At 42.7% G+C, this 22,995-nt stretch overlaps 2 protein-coding genes and 1 long non-coding RNA gene across 3 annotated transcripts; 2 read left to right on the top strand and 1 right to left on the bottom strand.

The window, feature by feature from the left end:
- Positions 1-1,221: 1,221 nt before the first annotated feature.
- On the top strand, positions 1,222-9,863 carry LOC129329386 (uncharacterized). Its single transcript, XM_054978937.1, has 3 exons — positions 1,222-1,383; positions 4,038-6,010; positions 8,857-9,863. The coding sequence occupies exon 2, from the start codon at positions 4,078-4,080 to the stop codon at positions 6,001-6,003; it is 1,926 nt and encodes a 641-aa protein (XP_054834912.1). The 5' UTR covers positions 1,222-1,383; positions 4,038-4,077; the 3' UTR covers positions 6,004-6,010; positions 8,857-9,863.
- A 4,079-nt stretch (positions 9,864-13,942) lies between these two features.
- LOC129329384 (uncharacterized) lies at positions 13,943-20,825 on the top strand. Its single transcript, XM_054978935.1, has 3 exons — positions 13,943-14,053; positions 16,546-18,518; positions 20,039-20,825. Exon 2 carries the CDS (start codon positions 16,586-16,588, stop codon positions 18,515-18,517), a length of 1,932 nt encoding a protein of 643 aa, XP_054834910.1. The 5' UTR covers positions 13,943-14,053; positions 16,546-16,585; the 3' UTR covers position 18,518; positions 20,039-20,825.
- LOC129329436 (uncharacterized) lies at positions 20,523-21,107 on the bottom strand. The gene is made up of 2 exons (XR_008596949.1): positions 21,004-21,107; positions 20,523-20,744 (listed from the first exon to the last, which is right to left on the bottom strand). It is a non-coding gene; the product is annotated as an uncharacterized LOC129329436 (long non-coding RNA).
- Positions 21,108-22,995: the final 1,888 nt, after the last annotated feature.

Raw genomic sequence — 22,995 nt, 5'->3', positions numbered from 1 at the left:
GGACTAAGAGAGCGCCTGCTTTGCGTGCAATACAAATTTGAGACACAAACTCAAATTCATTGCTATTGTTGTTATTCAGGAGGGCGTTCTACTTAGAATATAGGGCTGTGTGATAAGAAATAGCTCAAAGAGATACCTTTATTTATGTATTTATTTATGTCATTTATAGTCCGCCTTTCTCACTGGGACTCAAAGCAGATTACACAGTACAAGCTTAGTAGAATACATTTCTATACAGTATATCAAGTACATTTCCGTACAGTATCAAGTACATTTCCATACAGAGTCAAAGATATTTCCATAAACAATGCCATAGGGTAAATAGATACAAGTTTAAAAAGACATAGTGTTAGCAAGACTCCAATACAAAGTAGAAGAAAATACTAGAACAAAACATAATCACTTCTAGGATTGACATTAGACAACATAAAGCACAGGTAGTACATAGGAGTACATATTTAAAGCAGCAGATAATATGTAAGGCAACGTAGTGGTGAATGACAGGGACTACAGACGAGGTTATTGACTACTGTCTGCTGATGTAAATACCTTCTCACTGGGTAGTTCCACCTTGCTAAAGATGTCATGTTAATTATTTATGCTTTAATTCGGAAAGTTTCCATCTCTGTGTTTGGCTTTATGCTAGTTTTCAGACTTGTGACTCCCAGACCCTATTGTATCTGTTCATCCAATATCCTAAGTGTTGATCCTATTCTATTTTTGCTCAGTGAATATCCTAGCTATTGATTATCTTGTATTCACTTGCCGCGTGTAATCCGCCTTGGATCTCAGGGCCAAGCTACACATGACGAATGACACTTGAACGGCAAGTGTATTTCTCCCTGTTCACTTGCCCTCCACTCAATCCACTTGCTGTTCAAGTGTCATTCGTCATGTGTAGCTTGGCCCTCATTGAGAAAGGCGGACAATAAAGAACAGCAACAACAATACTTTTTTCCAGTGCTACGACTATACCACTTCGGAAATGGTTGAATACAAATTTCCTGGGGTCGAGACGAACCCCTGGAAGCGCCTCCCTGAACTGGTTTCAATCTCCCGGGGAATGCCAAACCCCTTTCTGGCTCTGCGGTGGCTAAAGGTCTAGCCGGAAGTAGATATTGCCTTTCTAGGACACCCTGTGGCGCCTTAGTCTCTTTGGTAGGAAATGACGCAAGAAACGAGGCTGCCTGGGAAGCCTGCAGATTCCTAGAGCGGCCCGAAGAGCCTTCCTTTCCCCCCTCTTCCTGGCACTTGGAGTGTCGTGGAGGGTCTGTGTTTTCCCGCGCCAAAAGTCGAGCCGGAGCCTTGGTGGGACGGGCAGAGCGAGCTTTGCAAGGAAATACTGCAGGCCACAGCGAGCAAGCGAGGCGAGTGAAGGGAAAGGTAACAGCCGTGCTGGGTTCGGGTCAGGCTCAGCTCGTCTTTTCCTGAAGTTGGTGGGGTGCCCGTGGGTCGCCTTCCTCCCCCAATTTAGCCCGCCTCGCAGGAAGGTACGGCTAGGCATGCCGAACGGAGGAGGGAACGGCTTTGAGAGATAGATACTCGAGTCTGGTGGGTGCTAAAAGAACCGCCTGTGGTCCTTACCCTGAAATTGCACTCGCTGGCCCATCGTGGGGGTAAGAAAGTCTTCCTGAACCAAGTAAAAAGTTTGCGTCCGTTGAATTGAACTGTTACTCAAATGCAAGAGCTTCCAGGGATGGAAAGCCGGGAGGAATTTTTGCTCAGCCTTGCCCTGTAGCACTGCAAACATCTGATTTCCCTCCCCACGCCATTATTGGGGGGGGGTCCTTCAGAAGCAGCGTTTCATGGCATTTTGGGATACAGAAGAAGGGGGCAGTAGGCGCCTTCCTGGATGGAGATCCTTCCATCCCTGGGAAGTTGAGATCCAAACCAGAAAGTGCCTTTTGAGCAATTTGTGATATTTCTGTTTAGAAGAACATTTTCACTGCCACCTAACATCTAACTCTTAAGAATTCTGTGAACGCCTGTTCCAAATGGTAGCATGCCATTCAGCTATTAAGTGCAAATCCATACACAAGTGCAAATTCCATACACACCAGATTTTCTGGCATGTATGGAATTTGCCAGTGTAATGACAGAACTAGGGGCTTCGGTTATGAAAGAGGTAAGCTTGGAAAGTGAGGGAGAGGCATGGTTCACATAAGACTACTTTGCCCAATTGTAACAGGAAGCAGTTCTTAATTATCTGAATTATACTTGTCAGTGCAAGCTGCGATTTGCTCCTTGTGGTAAAGAGCACAAAGATTTATGACACTTTTACAGATGTGCCAACATCCTCTTGGCAATTATAAAACCACTTTGTTCCAGAAAAGAGATGATGGATGGTTCTGTTTTCATAATTATGTTATTTGGCAATTATAATGTGCTAGGAAAGCTCACTGAGGATTTTAGGAGTAGGTGCTAATAAACTTGCAGCTTTCTTGCCAAGAAAATTAACTGTGAGTGCCATGGCGCCCATGGGTACCACACTGGGGACTCCTTCCCTAAAGACTAATAAAATGATCTTCCGTAAGTCAGACCACACTTCATCAGAGGTATTGGAGTGCATATCAGTTAGGTATCTGAGGAAGTGAGCTGTCACTCAAGAAAACCTTTAAGGTGTCACTGGACTCATGTTTTATTTTGCTGCTAAAGACTAACCTGGCTGCCCCCGTGGAATTGTTGTCTCAGAAGATATCTAATATCAAAGTTTTGAGGATAAAATGAGATGAGAACTTTAGATCTATGTTGTATACTAAAAGTTTTTTTTATGCATCAGTACTATTTCTTAGAAATGTTATATGTCGCCTCTCCAGCAACCTGCTCAAAGAGGCTTACAAGACAATGAAAATACTGTGTTTGTTGTGGATGACTGGCACCTAAATTTTGAGCTGGTTCTGAGAGCCCAATAAAACTTGTTAAAGCCTGGACAAGTCCTACTTCAGCCAATGCACTTCATCAAGAGCATTGTTGAGCTGCAGCATTAATTATTTAGAGGCAGTGTATTTTCCAGTATCTCTGTTTGCAGCTGGGGGGGGGCGCGGAATTGGAGAGTAAAAAGGAGAAAAATCATATCTGGATTTTAAGAACGGAAGGTTATAAAAGGGATTAGTGATGTGATATTGAGTTCAATACATCTTACTTCCTAGTAAGTGTTCGTTTGAGTGTACAAAGCACTCCTGTGGGTGGGAGGTAGCAAAAGACTCCACCCCCCCCCCAATAGCATAGCCTAAGAATGGTAAGACCAGAGAATCCAAAACACAGGAGAGGAAGAAACTTGCAGTGTAATCCTCCCATCCTAAGACCATTGACCTCATGTAATTGTTTAGGATTGCATGGCTAAGATTGAATCCATTTACTCTGGGAAGTTCATAGTCTTATTTTCTGGTAGCAAGTTGCAGTCCGTAAGTGGTTTAAGTCTCCAATCTTAGGCACATTTAAGGCAAAGCTCTCTGAAACAGAGGTATAGGATTGGGCTGTACATTTATTTTTCCCAGTACTTGTGGAGAAGTAGGGTTTTTTTAAAGGTAAACAGACAGGGTGACTGCTTAGAGTGTTGAAACTAGGATCTGGGAGATCCAGGCTCAAATCCCCAGTCTGCTGTGGAAGCTTGCGGGGTGATTTTGGGCTGATCGCTGTCTCAGCCTAACCTACCTTATAATGTGGGCATAAAATGGAGGAAGTGGGAAAGATGTTGTAAGCTACTTTGTGTCCCCGTTGGGGAGAAAAGTGAGATATTAGTATCTTAGCTGAATAAGCTGGAGCAACTAGGTTTTTGAAAGTGTCACAGTATTTCAAGCTTCACAGACCTTCTCAGTGAGACTTCAGAGCTCAAAATGATGGATTCTGCCCATGCACTGAAGATTCATTTGCTCTGAGGAGGAGTGCTGTGAAACATGAAACCCTGCAACATCCTTCAGCTATTGGCGACATTAAAAAGCAACAGTGTTTTGTGTGATTGAAGAGATGCTCACAGTGTGTTTGTGGGCTCCTGCGTATGTGGAATGAGAGGCAATTCGTCTTGTTGTTGTTTTCAGGAGGCAGGCTTGGCTCCAAGAACACTGGGATCAGGAAAACATGGATGCAGGTGAGGGGCAATCAAGCAGCGGCTCAGTGAAGAAAAGAAAGTATTATTGCTGTTTTAAAGATGAATGGTGCAAAGAAGAAGCATTCAGAGGTTGGCTTCGCAAAATTGACGGGATGACAGCCGAATGCATTCTGTGTCGTCAAGGATTTTCAATAAAATATGAGGGAAGAAGAGCAGTGACCAGCCATGCGGACAGCTCAAAACACAAGGAATCAGAGAAACAACACAAAGATATGCCACAAATCCAGCCACTAATACCCGACAACGAAGTCTACCAGGAAGATATGGTTACTGCGGCAGAGCTGGGACAAGTTTATCACAGTATCGTGCACCATCTGAGCTATGCTAGCCAAGCGTGTGCATACAAATCACTCTCAAGAATTCTACCAGATTCTGAAGTTGCGAGAAAAATGTCATGTGGGCGGACAAAAGCCACTAGCATTGCAGAGAGTGTTTTGGCGCCCAAATCACAAGAACTTTTGTTGAAGGATTTGGAGGAGGTGCCATTTTTTTCAGTTGGATCTGATGCCTTTAACAAGGGAAATAAGAATTTTTTTCCAGTAACCGTGCGTTACTTTTCTGCGACAGAGGGCATTAAGCATGGCTTACTTGATTTTTACACTGAATCCACAAGTGATTCAATTGCGTCGCAAATCTCCACTATTCTACAAGAGAATGGTCTCAGCGTGAACCGGATGTCCTCTTACATGATTGATAATGCCTCTGTGGATTTTGGGAAGCACTGGTCAGTGTTCCAGGATCTCAAGCAGCTTAATGGTGGATTGATACAAGTGGGATGTATGGGCCATGTCATCCACAACTGTCTGAAAAAGGGGATGCGAGCATTAAGCTTTGATGTAGAAACATTCATTCTTAAGGTATACAGCGAGTTTTCGTCCTCAACCAAGAAGATAGATTCTCTTATGTCATTTTATGAGTTTGTGGAAACGGAATACAAAGATGTGCTTCAGCACGTACCAACAAGATGGCTTTCTCTTCTGCCCGCTGTTGACCGTGTCCTAGAAAGCTGGTCAGTGTTGAGGACATACTTCTTGGCAGCAGGAGAAGAAGAATGCATCAAAATTGTGTGGGAAGCATTCAGTACAGAGGAGCATGCGTCTCTCGCTCTTTGTTATGTTCACTTTGTACACAATTTGATGAGAATATTTTCTGAGTCTGTGAAAAAACTTGAATGTGACCACGTCACTTGCACAGAACTGCACAGTGTCCTGGAAAGCCTCCATTCAAAGCTAAAGCGAAGAAAAGAAGACAAATTCTACGGAAAATTATCTCAAGTAATTCTGAGCAATATCTCTGCATTTGAGAACAGAAAATTCACTGAGGAAGCGGAGAAGACGTTGACACGGTGCATTGCATACCTGGAGCAGTGGTATTATTTTGAAACGTCAATTTTCGAGCAGATGGCTGTGCTCTCGCTGAACAATGAGGTGAAATGGTTTGATTTGGTGACCCTTGTGACAGCCCTCTGTATTGATATAGACATTGACCAACTGTACAATGAATACTGTGTTTTACAGAAACTCAGAGAAGAGATTGTGTCCAAGGAGCAGAAAATAGATCAGCGATGGGTGAAAGTTTTCAGCCAAATACCAGAACGTGGGGACAGCCAACTGTTGAAGCTGGTCTCTTTTGTGCTCTCGATTCCTGTATCCAACGCCTTCTGCGAGAAAATTTACAATCTCATGGCACAACTCTGGAGGAAGGACAGAAACAGACTGAGCGATAGTGTGATGAAAGCAGAGTTGCAGGTGCAGTTGAACTTCAATATCTCCTGTGCGGAATTCCAGGAGTTTCTAAACAAAAACCCAGACTTACTTAGAGCAGCAAGGGGCCAGCAGAAATACCGATTTAAAAAGGAGGAACCAGAGGGTGAGGACATTCCACAGGTGCCCTAGTCTTAAGGTAAAAACATATTATTTTTAAGAAGTTTTGGGGTCAGTGTGGGAATACTTCTGCAGCGCACTCAGAGCCTGCCCTCGGTGAACTCTGCCCTCCCAGGACCCTTCCCCAAACTCTGCCCTTGAAGGCATCACCCCCATATTTCCAGAATGGCTGGAGCTCACTTGTTGCCAGTCCCCCTTTTCTGGCTTCACCCATCTGTAGGAAATATAAGGCTGTCACACTGTGTCCTCATTGGTCCTCAGGCCTGAAACACAGAGGATAACATCTTGCCTGAAGAAATTGTAAAAGGAGGCTTCCTGTCTCCGAGGCAAAATGAATGAAATATTTTTGATCAGCAAAATTTTAAGTCATTAATAGGGATACTCATTTCTGTGGGTTCTTTTTGCAAAAAAAAAATCCCCCCAAATGTGAAATCCCTCTCTCTGATGCTACTGTGGCCCTTCTGTAGCCCAACTCGGGGGCTTATCTGCTCCACTGCTGATAAAATGCTGGTTCATGTGAATGCCGCCTGGCTTCCCTCGTATAGATAACTTTTATTATAACCAACCAAAAGGACACACAACAATGTGTGAGCTTTCAAGTTCTCTGAAACTCTTAAAATATATAGCCGTATCTTGAGGCCCCTTGTGTATACCTTGGGTAGAATGCCAGGTAGCTTCAAATAGATGAGGTGCAAAGACTGCCTCTTTGGCATTCTGGGAAGAATCAAATGCCAACAAGCAGATGAAAAGGAACGCACCAATGCAGAATGCAGCAAGAGAGAAATACTAAAGTGCCATGGGAAAAATACTTTATTTGTAAATTTTCCGGATGACTCTGGTCAGGCCTGATTCAGATATAGGCATGCACTTAAGAAGCCCTAAACATCTAGTTAGCTTTCCTATATCAAATCATTTAACTCCTAGCAAGAGGTACACTACAAATAATTTTTTAGGTATAGTTTGCAAGTAATACTGTTATAGAATCTCTGCTTCCAGTCTAAGCCTTTATTGGTAGAACGTGATTATTCAGCATTCTTAATATCAGTTCAGTCAACAGGAAATCATACCTTCCATTATAACAACTACATATGTCATTAAAGGTGAGCATTTGTGTGAGTCCAAGAAAATACAGGTCACAGTCAAGGAGGCCCCTTTAAGAAGAAGCTCCCGATCATTTCAGCTTCCCATATTTATAGGGTTTCAGAACTATCTCTTAACAATAACTATCTGTCCCACTTCAAAGGACTCACATTCTTGGCTAACTAATTATCTTATAATTTCAAACACTGGACAAGGCTATCTGTATTTGAAACGTCTTCTTAAAGTACATAAAAATTGTTAGTTCATTCTTGCTACATTTTATCTTAGCAATGTCTGTGGGAAATTAGTGATTAAAAGTTTTCCATACATCTGAATATCTTTCGGCCCTTAAGGAAAACTCCCATCCTTGAATAATATCTCCAATTTCTGTGAAATTGTACAGTCTTGTCATTCTCAGATGCTCTCTGCACCTGGGCGTCAACTAGGGTTGCCTGATGGTTCCTTAAATTATACCGGGCTCACTGGAGTAGTTTTCTTTGCTGGGCACAGTGCAACGACATCACTTCCGGAGGTGACGTCATCCACTGCCCACCCATGCACCATCTGGAAGTTGTCTTCAGCCTTCCAGAGGCAACAGAAGGCAGCAAGTGTCCCTCCAGCAGACCAATCAGGGTGGCTTTTGCTTCATCCCTCCCTTTTGGCCTTAGCTTACCTCACTTGGCTCTCCGACTTCCCAACTGGTTCTCACTGGCTCCCGCCACTTAGCCGTTCCTCATCCTCCCCACATCCAATCTCTGCTATCTGCTACCCCCCCCCCGACCATTGTCAACTCAGGCCTTTCCCAGCATTCCCATTGTCCACATGCTGGTGCCATTCAGCGCAAAGCATTTGTGAGGTCGACAATCAAGCTTGGAGATGAGGGAGACTGTGTGCACACACGCTGTGGAACACAAAAGGCAGGGCTTTGACATCCCCGCCCACCCTGCCCTTCCATTTGACTTGCACCAACAAACCAAGGCACTCCTCTCTTGCCAGCCCTCCTTCCTCCTCTCTGCCACCAGTGCCGTGTTAGCAACACTGCCAAGACCAGACCTGTGTGTAACTACAATGCCCGTGCCTTCTGTCTGTCCAGCTTATTGATGCCCTGTATGTAGGGTCACTAGGTGTCTAGTATTTTGATTCCATTTCTCTAGGAGCAGTTCAAAAGAATACCAGAATGTCTGGCTGAAACCTGGACACCTGGCAACCCTCGATACAACTGTGTTACTCTTCTGTTTTGTGCCCCTCTCCAAGGTTGTTCTGTTCTAGGCCTCTAGACTCCCTTTATGGCGTGTCTAGCTATAGGGAAAGGCTAGCCCTGTTTCTGTGTGCAAAGACATCATCTGTGATTTTCGTGGTCAAATCTAGTAACTGTTCTCCTATAGTTCTAGCTATATCCATAACATAATTATAGATCCCAATGTAGTTCAGGCACTCTCTGCAGATCTCCTGATGAAGCTATGTGTGAAACACGTTGGGATCTATAATTAAAAATAAAATATTTCTCCCACTGCACCTTTCCTTTTTTCTTTTTCTGGATTCTGGGAAGAAAGCGGGGGAGGAGGGGACAGACAGACCATGGCCACCTCCAGTTGTGAACTGAAAAACCAGTGGTTAATTGGACATCCTCTGTGTAGTCTCTGGCAAGAGCTTTATATTGCTCTGTAAAGCACCATGTACATCAAAGGCGCAATATTAATAATAGTGATGTCTAAAATAGATTTTGTAAATGCATCAAGAACTATCTCATGAACAGAAAAACATATTTTTATTTTCTTATTTTAGGAATTCATCCTGCCTTTTACAGATGAAATTCATTGTACGTGCAAACCAGCACATTCTGAGTGTGACTAATAACTCTCAATAGACATTGCTGGAGGACTAAAAGTTACAAAAAAAATTTTTGGACCCCCCTTGTGAATTGGGTAACTTTTTCAAAATAATTAGCTAAGTAGGTGGCCAGTGGGATATGAGGAAATTTACATATACAGTTACAGCATCAAGAATAATGGGCTGCTTTCTCATCTCCTTCACCATTGGTTGAGCTGCTGTGATGTCATAGAATATGCTCATTGCTCCAGAAGGGGCAAGTAGTTTGAGGGAACAGATGAAATCTGCGGTTACTCTACTTTTACGTACTTAATTTGTTTCCTCCAAAAGTGGTCACAGGTCCCCCCCCCAAATCAACAGAAATGGTTTTTAATGACCTCAATTATGTGCTTTGCTGTGAACCCCAACATACTTTGCAGTCTCCCACAGCCTACTACTTCTAGGATTGGCGTGCTGGTCAGTTGACCCCTCAAAACACTGCTAATGGACATCTAGTAGGTGACCACAATCTATGAAGCCAGTACTGCCACTGGGCAGCTGTCCTTTTTTCCCCATTTCGTTAGTAAAGGAAGGGGGGCTGCTTGCCCCCAGCTCTGCAGCTGTCATGGATGGACCCAGCAGCAGAGCACAGGTGGCCACCGGCTATCACTGCAGAAGTCTCTAAATGGGAAGAATCGACCTTGAAAAACTGACTTTTTAAAATTTGCCATTACTTTGCTTTATTTCTGTTCTAATTTCTTAAAATAGAAACTGCAGGCTGACCCTGGTGTTCCTATATGAAAGCCAAAGGGATGGACAGTGTACATCTATAGAACTTTTACCTAATATTTTTAAAAAGTAACTCATTATAGTCTTTTTCTTTTAAACAATCTGTTTCACAGGAAGAGTTGACCAGTTTGTTTTGTTAATTAGCAAAAGTATCAGAACCGTTGATCAAATTATCTTTTGTTGATGTTCTAATAAAGTTTACGCTTAGAAAAAAAATACTTGAATAAATCTTGTTTTTCTCCCTGACCAGACAAACGGCCAATCCATCTAGAGTTCAGTGGTTTTCTCTTCCTGATACATAACAGAGTTTGAGTTTCAACTGCAGCTTTATGGGAGTTTGGCTGAATGTGACTTCCCTCTTCAGTGTATTTATGCTTCCTAAAATGTTGGTTGTGAAACTTTGGCCCTGAGCTGAACATTCCTACCACACTGTTATCCCTCCCTAAGTCCAAGGAGGTCGGGGGGGGGGCGTGGATGTAGCCCTCCCTCACTTGATTTTAGACCGTTTTCATGCAGCCTCAGGTTCTTAAAGGTGGCTTGCAAATTAAGACATAATAGTTAAACTGTTAACATAGTTGTTAACAGTTAACGAACTACTAAAAACCTAGACGGAGCAAAGACTGCATAAAGTGCTGAACAGCTTAAAAATTAGTCCTGAGCTAAACAGGAGATTATTAAAATGATATTAAAGGATCAACCCTTTCATTATAAATCTGGGTTAAAATACATATTTTGTATTCACAACAGTCCTGTGAGGTAGGTTAGACTAAGTGCAGGTGACTGGCTAATGTTCCTCTTCATGGCTGAGTGAGAGCTTGAACCCAGGTCTTCCCTATCTCACTCTGCCATTGTAACCATTACTCCATTCTGGTTGTCTCACCTTTTTATGCAATTTGTCCCTCCTGCACAGGTTTATTTTTTTATTCATTAAAATACTTAGATCCTGCCTTTCCTTGTGGCTCCAAGTGTCATACAAGTTATAGTTAATTTGTAGCCAAGATTACCCCCCACCACGACCACCACCAAATAATATGCCTATATATCACGTTAAATGCCCTGGCAAATAAAATGCCTTTGCAACGTTTTCTTGTATTTAATGAAGTACCACCTTTGAAGCTTTGGCCATGGTGTGAACGTTTCTCTATGCTTGGACCCTTTCATGATGTACGACACAGAAAGGGAACTGATCATGCTAGGGGAACATCGGTGTGGTTCCTGTGTATTTGTTTTAATATTCTATGAGGTTAGAGCTTTTGCTGAAATATTGGCCACACTTTGAGCAGTGGGAAGGTTTCTCTCCTGTGAGTACCCTCTTTTGGTCTACAAGGTTGGATTTGCAAAGGAAGCACTCAGAGCATTTATATGGCTTCTCTCCAGTGTGGGTCCTCTCACCCCTAATAAGCTATCTTCTGACCTAAGGTAAGCCAAGAACAAGCACTGAAACCATTTCTGCCGCAAACAAACTCTTGCATGTTTCAAAGGTCAGAGTTGAAAATGGAGTTGTTCCCCACACTCGTGGGATTTCTCTCTCTTATGGGCCATCTTGTGAATAAGGTGGGTGATACTCGTTAAAGCTTTTCCACACAATCCAAGCATTTGCATATCTTCTGTTCCATGTGCAGTCTTTTACATACAGAAAGGGGAGCAATGCAATGGAAGCTCTTCCCACAATCTGAGCATGCTGTCCCACGGAAAATAAGGTGAGCTCTGCTCCTAGAGACTTTCCTGGCTTTGGACCCAAGACAGCTTTAATAGTGCTAGTGGATGAGAATCAAGCCTGTTCCTTTCAACATAATCCCCGCCTGGCTTCTGTTTCTTGCGGCCCTAGATGCAAGAAGTAGATACAGTAAAGCCTGTACTACATAACCTTTTACCTTGATCACAAAGCAACTGCTTTGCTTTCTCAATTCCTCTTCCCTCCCCACCTGTCTATACCCTGCACCATTGATGTTAAATCTGTAATGGACTTTGAAACCCAAGATGTGTAAGAGATACAGTGATCCCTTGCTGGATTTACTTGTGATTTATAAGAGTGTAGATGTGTCTGGATGCCACAAACAAACCACCGTTTGTTGATCTCACTGACAGGCTTGAAATCCTTGGCCTCAGAAGCTCACTCCACTACCTCTTTGCCCTTCCCTCTTGCACATATTTAAGACTTCCTGGTTTAGGGAACCATCACATGGTTCCCTAAGCTTGGCTTAGAATCCTGGCGTGTACAGAAAACAAAAAATCCTAAATTATTAAAAGAATATGAATTTGTACATGTCAGCAAGTTGTGGTTAGTGTGTTAGTGATTAAAAATCTAGTCTGTGGGAAAGAAGCAAACTCCTATTGATTTGCATTGTGTAATCTGCTTTGACTCTCAGTGAGAAAGGCAGGCTCTGAATAATGTAAATAAAATAACCACTTGAGGTTCCTAACCCAGGAATTCTTCAAGTGCAGCTCAACACATAAGAGACTGAGGAAAGGAGAAAGCAGCATGTTGAACTCCAAGGATTTCAGGCTTCTCCATGTTATCTAGCGAGGATAACAGTAGGCCTTAGGAGATTGTGACAGAGGAAGATAGCCTCTTAAGGATGCCTGGCTCTGGCTGTTCAGCAACTTACAGGTAAACTCTGAAAATACCTACAAGATTGTAGACGGCCAGTGTGAATGTTAGCGCACTGGAGTGACATGTTGCTGATGATCTGTCTGATGCCTTCAACACCCCATGGTCCTGGGCTTGCCATGAGCTGGTTACAATTTGACAGCACTCTATTATTATTGTTTGGAAATGCAGCTCTCTGCAAGCCACAGTGAGTACCACTGCTGTATAGGTATTCCATTCACTGGCATTTCAGCTGCAAGAGGAAGGATCTAAAGAAGAACCAGTAGCTTGGGATCTAACAGAAAGAGATCTGAAAGTGAAGCCAAGATAGACTCACAGAAGGTTAGAGTTGGAAAAAACATTAGAGGTCATCTAGTCTCAATGTAGGTCTCCTACCCACTGACCAGACTGTATCAGCTTAGCTTCAGCAAGGCTTCTGCATCATGCAGCCAGTGGCCACCCAGCTGATTTATCACCCAGTACCTCTCTGTAGAGTTCTGATGGGGGGGTGATAGATCAGCTGTTCTTTCTCTTCACCTGTGTTCTGCTTAGATATTTGAAAATAAAAATGGCATTAGTCTCTAGTGGTTTCTCATCCAAAGAAACTGACAACCTGCAGCATTGCCCTTGGTAGCTGCCTGCCTGGCACTGATAGGAAAACTCCTAGTGGGGGCTGAATGCCCCTCAGAATCCCTTGGCTTACTGGTATTGGATCAAAGAAAATTCAGTGTTAATAAGGGCAAGGCAACACAAATTATCTGCCCAGCATATTTTTATCTTGTCCTTCCTCCAAGAAGTCCAGGGTAGCAGGCATTCTTCTCTCTCACAATAAACACTGCAATGTAGGTAAGGCTGAAAGTGACATCCCTGCAGAAGCTATATTCAGGCTTAATGTGTAGGAAGGAGACATACAAATCTTTTAATAGGGTAGGTAAATAACATAACCTGCTAAATAACATCCCATCAAGCCTATATTAAAGGGAAAGATAATTTTTCTCCTAGCCTGTCGGCAACTCTAATTTAAATGGCCTTTGTTTCTGTATGAATACTGCAGCTAGTTAGAACAGGCAATAATTGCGCAGAGGAACGGACAGACTCAGAGGAATGGCCGATTCATCTGCTTTAGGAAAGGGCCTGCGGTTGGCAACTCCGCGTTGGGAAATTCCTGCAGATTTGAGAGGAGCCCTGGGACGATGGAGTTTGGGGGAGATCTCAGCTAAGTAGAATGCGACAGATTCTGCCTGCCATTTCCTCCAGGAAAACCGATATCTTGGTCTGGATATCAGCTGTCATTCCAGGAGATCTCCAGTTCCCTCCTGGAGGCAAACCCGCTCAGAATCCCACAGAGCGTGTCTACATGCAGCACAAATTTGCAGCACAAACTATTTTTTCGGTGACAGGATTATACCACTTTACATGAATGGGTGCGGGCTCCAAATACTTTCATGCAAATTCTCTAGGAACAAAACGACCCTTCCCCCGAAATTGGCCGCAGTCTCCGGGCGAACGCCAAAACTTTCCCGGAAGGAATTTGATGCTCCGGAAGTATCTCTTACCTGTCTAGGACTGCACGCTGTTCTTTCGTCTCTCTGGTAGGAAATGATGCGGGAAACCAAGGGGCCTGGGAAGCCGGGAGATTCCTAGAGCGGACCGGGGAGCCTCATTCTTTCCCTTCCTCTTCTCCCCGCTCCCTGGTAACTGGAACGAGGGCCGGTATTTTTCCGCGCCAAAAGTAGAGTGGGGACCCTGTAAGGAAACGTCGCGAGGGCTGGAAGCGGCAGAGAGAAGGAAAAGGTAACAACCTTGCAGAGCCTGGGCAGCACCGGCCCAAATAGTCTTCACCTAAGCTCGTTGGGTGCTCGTGGGTGGCGCTTCTCCAGTCTAACCTAGTAGAAGGAGACAACTAGGCAAGTTGCTGTGAGCTATGGGGGTTGGTGGTAAAAAAAATATATGAAAGAAATGGATATCGCGACCCACTGTGTTGCAAAGCAACGCTTGCAGGTTGTAGCCCTGATCCGAAACCTCACAGCTGGTCCCATGTAGCATGCAGCGGGCCCAGGAGAGGTAAAAGTTGCGTTCACTAAAATGAGCATTTCCTTATTACTCATCTGAGGCTAAAGGTACAAGGTTGATTTGTCTCCTGCTGCAGCAGACTGAATGGAAATCGGTCCATTTGTGGAAGTTTGAGGCGAGATCCAAGGCAGAAAGTGCATTTTGAACAGATCTGTGATTTTTGAAAAATGACTCAAGTCGGTTTAAAGGACATTTTAATAAACAATGTAATCAGGTATATAAATGCAAATTTGCAAAGATTCAAATCTAGCAAGAATCCAATACAGAGTTGAAGAAATGCTAAAATAGAGTATAAGCAATTGTAAGACTGACATATTAAACATAGTAACTACGCAGTAGCATCATACTTATAGCAATAGACAGTCCATAGTAGTAAAATCAATTGGACCTATTCTTCCACTCATGCAGCTCTTTGAGACCAATTCCTTATAGTATAGCCCCCCTATCTGAATAAATAACCCTCTATTTCTGTTTAGAAATAGAGGGTAATTGTCACCTAATACCTAGCTCCCCAGAATTGGGGCCTATTCCGAACCTATATCACACAGTAGTGTGTCAGACCCATTCAGACTATTCAGTGCAAATCCCATGTGCACCAGAGATCTTCCAACGTAATGTCAAAATTAGGGACTATGGAAGAGGTATGCTTGGGAAGTGAGGGAGAGACATGCTTCATGTAAGGCTACCTTCCCAACTGCCAGAAGAAGTAATTCTAAATTATTTGAATTATAATTGTCAGCACAGACTGTTGCAAAAAGATTTATGAAACTTTTACAGATGTGTTAACATGCTCTTAACAAGTATTCACCACTTTGGTCTAGAATAGATATGACTGATGTTTTCTTCATATATTTTATTGTAAGGTAATATTTGGCAATAGTTACATTGCCATCTAAAAACCCATGAATTTTGATATCTAAATTTTTTGGGCTCACTCCTAAATTCCAATAAAATTTTTCAAGGTCTGGGCTAATCTTAGTTCAGTCAATGTGCACTTAAGCAAGAGAGAAAGGGCATTCTGTAGAAGTGGTACATTTCCAATCTCCTTCTTTGCAGCGAGGAAGGGTAGGAAATTAAAAAGAACAGTCGCAAAATTGTATTTACATCTTCAGAACTGATTTTTGGAAACGGGATTTGTGATGTGATGTTGAGTTCAATAGAACTTGCTTCTTAGTAAGTCTGCATTGGGCTGTGAGCCGGGGGACAAAGCATTCCAGAGGATGGCCTCAAAAAAGTGACCCAGAAAATCCAAAATGAAGGAGTGGGAGAAACTTAGTGCAGTCCTGTGCAGACTAACACCATCCTAAGCCCATTGACTTCAACGGCCTTAAAAGTATGTAACTCTGTTTAGGGTTGCACTGTTCCGTTTGAATCCATTTACTCTGGGAAATTTAGATTGTCACCTTTGCTTGCAAGGTGCAGTCCATAAGCGGCTTATGATTACGACCTTAGGCAAACTTAAAAGTAAGCCGTGGTAAAATTAGCAGTTTAGCATTGTGCTATACATTTATTTTTTTCCAATAATTATGAGTAAAGAGTAGAGGGTAGGGCGGGCTGTTCTGTGGATGACTGTGGGCTGGATCTAGACTAAATTTTGGTTCGGCTGAAAAGAAGTACAGCCTTCCACTGATCCTCACAAAATGCTGTTATGGGCGCTAGGGGAGGAATTACATGAACGAGAGTCTACAGCAACAAAGGAGAGAGTTAGTAGAAGCTACCAATTTAGTCTAGATCCAACTGTACAATTAATGTGCCAGAACAGGATCTGGATTTGAATCACACCACTCTACTAAGGAAGCTCGATGGGTTTTCTTTGGCCAGTCACACACAGCCTAACCTACCTCACAGAGTTGCTGTGAGGATAAAATGAGGGCAGAAAAACGTAAGTTCCTTTGGGTCCCTATTGGGGAGAAGAGTGGTTTATAAGTATCTAAATCAGTTGGACCAACCAGTTTTTTAAAGGTGTCACAGCATTTCAGACTTCACAGATCTTCTCAATAAGTCTTCAGACATCAAAATGATGGTTTCTGCCCATATACTGAAAACTCATTTTCTCTGAGGAGGAGTGCTGTGAAACTTGAAATGCTGCAACATCCTTCAACTATTGGTGATATTAAAACAGCGTCTTGTGTGATCAAAGAGATGTTTGCCTGGTGAATGTGCTTCTGGGCTCCTACCTATATGGAATGAGAGGCAATTTGTCTTGTTTACAGGAGGCAGGCTTGGCTCCAAGAACGCTAGGATCAGGGAAACATGGATGCTGGCGAGGGGCATTCAAGCAGTGGCTCAGTGAAGAAGAGAAAGTATTATTGCTGTTTTAAAGATGAATGGTGCAAAGAAGAACCATTCAAAGGCTGGCTTCAGAAAGTTGACATGGTGACAGCTGAATGCATACTGTGTCATCAAGGATTTTCAATAAAATATGAGGGAAGAGGAGCAGTGACCAGCCATGCTGAGAGCTCAAAACATAAAGAGTTAGAGAAACAACACAAAGAAATGCCAGAAATGCTGTCCTTTATTAACAAAGCAAACTTCTCCCAAGAAGATATGGTGACTGCAGCTGAAGTGGCACAAGTTTATCACAGCATTGTGCACCATTTGAGTTATGCAAACCAAGCGTGTGCATACAAAACACTCTCAAGAATTTTACCTGATTCTGTGGTTGCGAGAAAAATGTCTTGTGGGCGCACAAAAGCCACCAGCATTGCGGAGAGTGTTTTGGCACCCAAATCCCGAGAGCTTTTGCTGAAGGACTTAGAGGAGGCGCCTTTTTTTTCAGTTGGATCCGATGCCTCCAACAAGAGAAATAAGAAATTTTTTCCAGTAACCGTGCGTTACTTTTCTGTGACAGAAGGCGTTAAGCAGGGCTTGCTTGATTTTTACAATGAGCTGACAAGTGATTCAATTGCAACCCGGATTGCCATTATTCTACAGGAGAATGGTCTCAATGTGAACCGGGTGTCCTCTTACATGGTTGATAATGCTTCTGTGGATTTTGCAAAACACTGGGCAGTGTTCCAGGACCTCAAGCAGCTTAATGATGGACTGTTACAAGTGGGATGTATGGGCCGTGTCATCCACAACTGTCTGAAAAAGGGGATGCGAGCATTAAGCTTTGATGTAGAAACACTCATTTTCAAGATATACAGTGAGTTTTCATCCTCGCCGAAGAAGACAGAGTCTCTAACGTCCTTTTTTGAGTTTGTGGAAACAGATTACAAAGATGTGCTTCAGCATGTGTCAACAGGGTGGCTTTCTCTTCTGCCTGCTGTTGACCGAGTCCTAGAAAGCTGGTCAGTGTTGAGGGCGTACTTCTTATCAGAGGGGGAAGAAGAATGCGTGAAGATTGTTTGGGAAGCGTTCAGTGCAGAGGAGCATGCGTCTCTCCCTCTTTGTTATGTTCACTTTGTGCACAACTTGATGAGAATATTTTCTGAGGCTGTGAAAAAACTGGAGTGTGACCATGTCGGCAGCACAGAACTGCACAGTGTCCTGGAAGGCCTCCATATAAAGCTCAAGAGAAGAAAAGAGGATAAATTCTATGGAAGATCTGCCCAAGTCATTCTGGGCAACATCTCTGCATTTGAGAACAGGAAATTCTCCGAGGAAGCAGAGAACATGTTGACACGGTGCATTGCCTACCTGGAGGATTGTTACAGTTTCAAAACATCAGTTTTTGAACCAATGTCAGTGCTCTCGCTGAACAATGAAGTCAAGTGGTCTGATTTGGTGACCCTTGTGGCAGCCCTCCGTATTGAGATAGACATTGACCAACTGTACAACGAGTACTGTGTTTTACAGAAATTCAGAGAAGAGATTGTCTCCAAGGAGCAGAAAATAGATCAGCGATGGGTGAAAGTTTTCCGGCAAATACCAGAACGTGGGGACAGCCAACTGTTGAAGTTGGTCTCTTTCGTGCTCTCCATTCCTGTATCCAACACCTTTTGTGAGAGAATTTATAGTCTCATGGCACAACTCTGGAGCAAGGACCGAAACAGACTGAGCGATAGCGTGGTGAAAGCAGAGTTGCAGGTGCAATTGAACTTCAATATCTCCTGTGCGGAATTCCAGGAGTTTCTGTACAAGAACCCGGAGTTACTTAGAGCAGCAAGGGGCCAGCAGAAATACCGATTTAAAAAGGAGGAACCAGAGGGCGCCGCTTTTCCCCTGGCACTCCAGTTTTAAGGTAAAAACTATAATGTTTTTAAGTAGTTTTTCAATCCATATGGGAATAGTTCGTTTATTTATGTCATTTATAGTTCACCTTTCTCACTGAGACTCAAGGAGGATTACAAAATGTGAGATTAGTCCAGTCAATATCGAGAACATTTCCATAAACAATGTCATAGGGTAAATAGATACAAGTTTAGAAAGAGCATTAGCAGGAATCTAATACAACATAGTGGTGAAGTCTGTGGTTACGAACTCATTAGTGAAGCATCTGCGACCCCTCCCTACAATACAGCTCTTCTATCTCAGTAAAAAGACTTTTTAAATAATTCGGGTTTGCACTGTTTTCGGAAAGCCTGGAAAGTGGGGAATAGTTACGCAGCACACACAGGCTCTGTCTCCCAGGCACCTCCCCCAAATCTCAAAAATTGCCCGTGCCCACCAGCTGCCAATTCCCCTTTCCCCAGTTCACCCATCAGTACAAAACACAACCTTGGTAGAATGCGTTTGATGCCAAATATCTGGTTCTGCTCTCTGTGCTTGGGGTAGAAACACAAAGACCAACATCTCTCCCCGAAAAATCCTCCCCCTTCTTCAGGGTGGAAAAATTAATCAGCAAAATGTTAATTGGTTTTTGCTTTTTTAAAAAATAAGGAATGTGAATTTCCTTTGCGTGATGATGCTGAGCTCCCTTTCTCCCGTGTTCAAACTCAGGGCCTTGTCTGCTCCACTGCTGTTAAGATGCTGGTTCGTGTGAATGCCACCTGGTTCCCTGGCTCTCCCCCTCTTTTAAATCCAGATCTTCTGTATAAAACCCAAACACAACATTTCTGTAAATAGCTTTTATTAAACCAACTGAAAAAACACAAAACAATATGCAAACTTTCAAGTTCTCCATAGCTTCAGCAGGGCATGTTTGGGGGGGGGGGGCGGGGGGGAGAGAGAGATAGAGAAAGAGTTGCGTAGGGCTGTAGTCTTGAGGCCCCTTTGTCTGCATCATGCTAGGTGGGTTCAAGTGGATGAGCACTGGATCAAGCTGGTGTAAGATTTGCCATTCTGTGAAGAAGGTCAGGGGACGGAGAGAGGACAGTGGCCGTGCCCCATTTTAAACAGAAAAGCCAGTGCTTAATCAAACCTCTGTGTAGTCTCTGGCTATGTCCAACAGTTCTCTGTTACGAATGCATTACTGCTGTGAATGCAGAGGCGTTTGAAGCAGCAAAAGAGCTTCAAAGGTACTTTAAATACAGGGGTTTCAAATGCAATTTCCTCCATTTTCCCCTTATGGCTGTTCCCATACGCATACACCATGCTACTGCAGGGCTTTTAAAAAAATCAATAGTTGCTATTTCTCTGAAGAAACTGCACGTTTTTTAAAAAAAATATATTTTAAAGCTGGCAAAAAGCCCTCTGGTGGCATGGAAGAAAAAATGGCAGGGATGAGGGCAGTAAATGGTGCCAGTGTGGGTAGGAGGCTTGAAAATGGGCAACTCCCCCTGGAACTGGTGTGCTAACTCTCTTTAACTGTGTTCGTTCCAGAAAGATTGTGGCAAAGCTGAGGAAAACCTTGGAAGGGAGCAACTGGAAGATGGCGTTGTGTGGATGTCCCAGAAAACACTGAACTGGTTTGAAAGGCAGAGTGAAGAAAAGCAGCAGTGAGAACACTGTTCTCCTCTCCTGTTCAGTGGACTGCGAAATGGGACAACTTAGTTTGAACCGTCTCTGTCGGGGAAGTTCCTCAAAAACACGGAGCTTTGAGGTTATCTTCCCGTTTGGAGTGCTAATGTTAGCTGGCACGATGCAAGCTGACCCGCATGGCCTTCCCCTCGGAAGATCTACTGCCTCGTAGCACAGGGAGGTGCCACAAACTGCCCCCCACTGCCTTCCCTGCTGCTGGCACTGATACCATTGATTGCCGGAAAAGATGGAGGGAACTAAGGACTACCTTCACTTAACCATCCTTTGTGTGGGTCCATTTCAGGTCATTGATTTCCATTAACAGAGAGAAGTAACCAAGTTTAAAAAAAAAAAAACGGCATCTGCCATTTTAAAACATCATTGTGAGTTTTCCGTCTGATTACTACAGGTGTGTCTTTTCTTTAAAATGACTGGTGGACGTGAGGTTAAGATTTTGACAAAAAAGGAACATTTGGGCAAAATTACATTTGCTTGATGCCCCGGAAAGTTTCCATGAATGGAAGGGGACAATAACAATTTTTGCCAGTTTGACTTTCCTGAAGCAGTCCTTCAACTCCTTCCTCAAGCTGTTCCTGGTGTTTCGGTCCTCCAGGAGCAGCACTCGAGGGATCGATGGTTGTTGGGGGTTTTCCGGGCTGTATTGCCGTGGTCTTGGCATTGTAGTTCCTGACGTTTCGCCAGCAGCTGTGGCTGGCATCTTCAGAGGTGTAGCCCTCAGGGCTACACCTCTGAAGATGCCAGCCACAGCTGCTGGCGAAACGTCAGGAACTACAATGCCAAGACCACGGCAATACAGCCCGGAAAACCCCCAACAACCATCGTTCTCCGGCTGTGAAAGCCTTCGACAATACTTGAGGGATTGTTTTGGATTGTAGTGGGAAGGGGAGAGACAAGGAAGTCCTATTCTGGTAATGGGGATCCAAGCGATTTTGGTTTTTTTCTGAATATTTGTTGTGTGCGGGGGGGTAACCATGAGGGCTGTGATTTAAAGGAATCTAAGCGTGGGAGTTGGGAGAAGGGATGTTCAGCATTTGCCTACGATTGGTGAAAAAAATAAAAGCGCCCAGAGTTTTTGCAGGGGGAGAAAAAACAGCTGAGATGGGGGGGCAGTTTTAGGCAGGGAAAGAGTATGTGTTTTTCTTAAAAACAAAACAAAACTCCATGAGTTTTTTCCCAAGGAAACTGTTCCTGGGAATCTTTTTAAACTTCTTTGTAGAGCTACAGGCCCTCTTGATAATCTGGAGAGCGCTTGCCTTGCTACGGAAAGAGACGTTCTTGTGGTAGCAGAAATACCCCAAATACAAATATTGGAATATTACTTGGGGTACAGATACACATATTGTATCATGGGGTATAAGTTTTTCTGAGCATGTTAGCAGAGTTTTAATGTCTGTGAAATATTATCATTGCTTTGTTCATTCTGTATGGCATAGTGTTGCACTGTTTCTCTAATTTTATAATCCAGTTTAGTTTTACTGTTTGTATATATTATATACAATATACTGTTTTTTTAATTAAATTTTTATTTCAACAGGTTAATCACAGGTTATACTGAACAAATATGCCAAATCTGTCACGTTAAGAAAGCCAATGGACATAACTTCTAGCAACACAATAATGTAGATATAATAAAATCTATGTATATATGCATCTCAGTTACCATAATAGAAAGTGCTAAGCATTGTTATGACACAACTCTTCATAATAAAAATTTAACTACATAGGGAGAAAATGATGGTGTTGTATTATTTTAAAATTGTAGGTTTAAGGCTTAGTTTGTCTTTGTTTTTTGCTTAAATCTACATTTTAATCAGAGGATAGCAAGCAAAAAAAAGGGGGGGAGCCACTTTTCCTGGAAGGTGGAGGTAGAGATAAGGGCTTTCCATTCCCTTTTAAGTGTGATGAAATGTTACCTGCTACAACAGTATCCGCTGGTGTACCAAACTGGAATAGATGGAAGGCTTTTGTTCTTCCATTCTTGTGCTGTTTCTGTTTTAGCAGCTTATTATAGCAAATTTATAAGCTCTTCAGAATGGAGTTATTTGTCTTCAATATATCCAATCATTTTAGCTCATAAGGTAATGGTATACTCTTGTCTTTTGGATACGATATTTAATCAGGGCCCCAAAACAAACTTTTGTGCCAGACATGATAAAAGTTACCCCCTTTTCTCTACATTTCTTCCAGCCTTTGGCTGAAGCATTTTATAAATAGATTAGGACATTTATATTAATGTGTGGAGAGCAAAAGGTGAATTTGTTCATATAAAGGTCCAAAATGTGGAGTTCATGCAAATCTTTTTCCAATTTGACGAAATAGTTTAGACATGCATGCCAAATATATAGTACTTTTTTAAAAAAAATTTTTTATTGGTGAGTACATAGTTATTACATACATTCCCCATCATACCTAATTTATTTCAACCCCCACCCTTTCCCTCCCCCCTCCTTATAGACTTCCAACAGCTTTCCAACCCTTAACCTATCTTATTACTTAACTTGTTTTCCATTAAATTCTTCTAAATCATATATGTATTATCTCTCTTACTCTAAGCATATTCAAATTCTCTTATATATACTCTATCAAATCCACTAATATATCCATTCTCTACATCACTATTTAAACTGTATATTTTTGATAAAATCTCTTAATGGTAATACTAGCTTAGGTTAATTAATAGCTAAATTTCCCCATTAGTGGTAAAGTTACTTCTCTCTTCTATTTAAGAAATCACAAATTAATAGTTCTCAAACTGCCACAGTCCTCCTTTCACATCCCATTTTATTTCTAGATATTGT

Source organism: Eublepharis macularius, chromosome 4 (assembly GCF_028583425.1).
Source record: "Eublepharis macularius isolate TG4126 chromosome 4, MPM_Emac_v1.0, whole genome shotgun sequence".
Lineage (NCBI taxonomy): Eukaryota > Metazoa > Chordata > Lepidosauria > Squamata > Eublepharidae > Eublepharis > Eublepharis macularius.
Note: the sequence above shows the minus strand (reverse complement) of the source record. Positions and strands in the feature narration are given on the sequence as shown.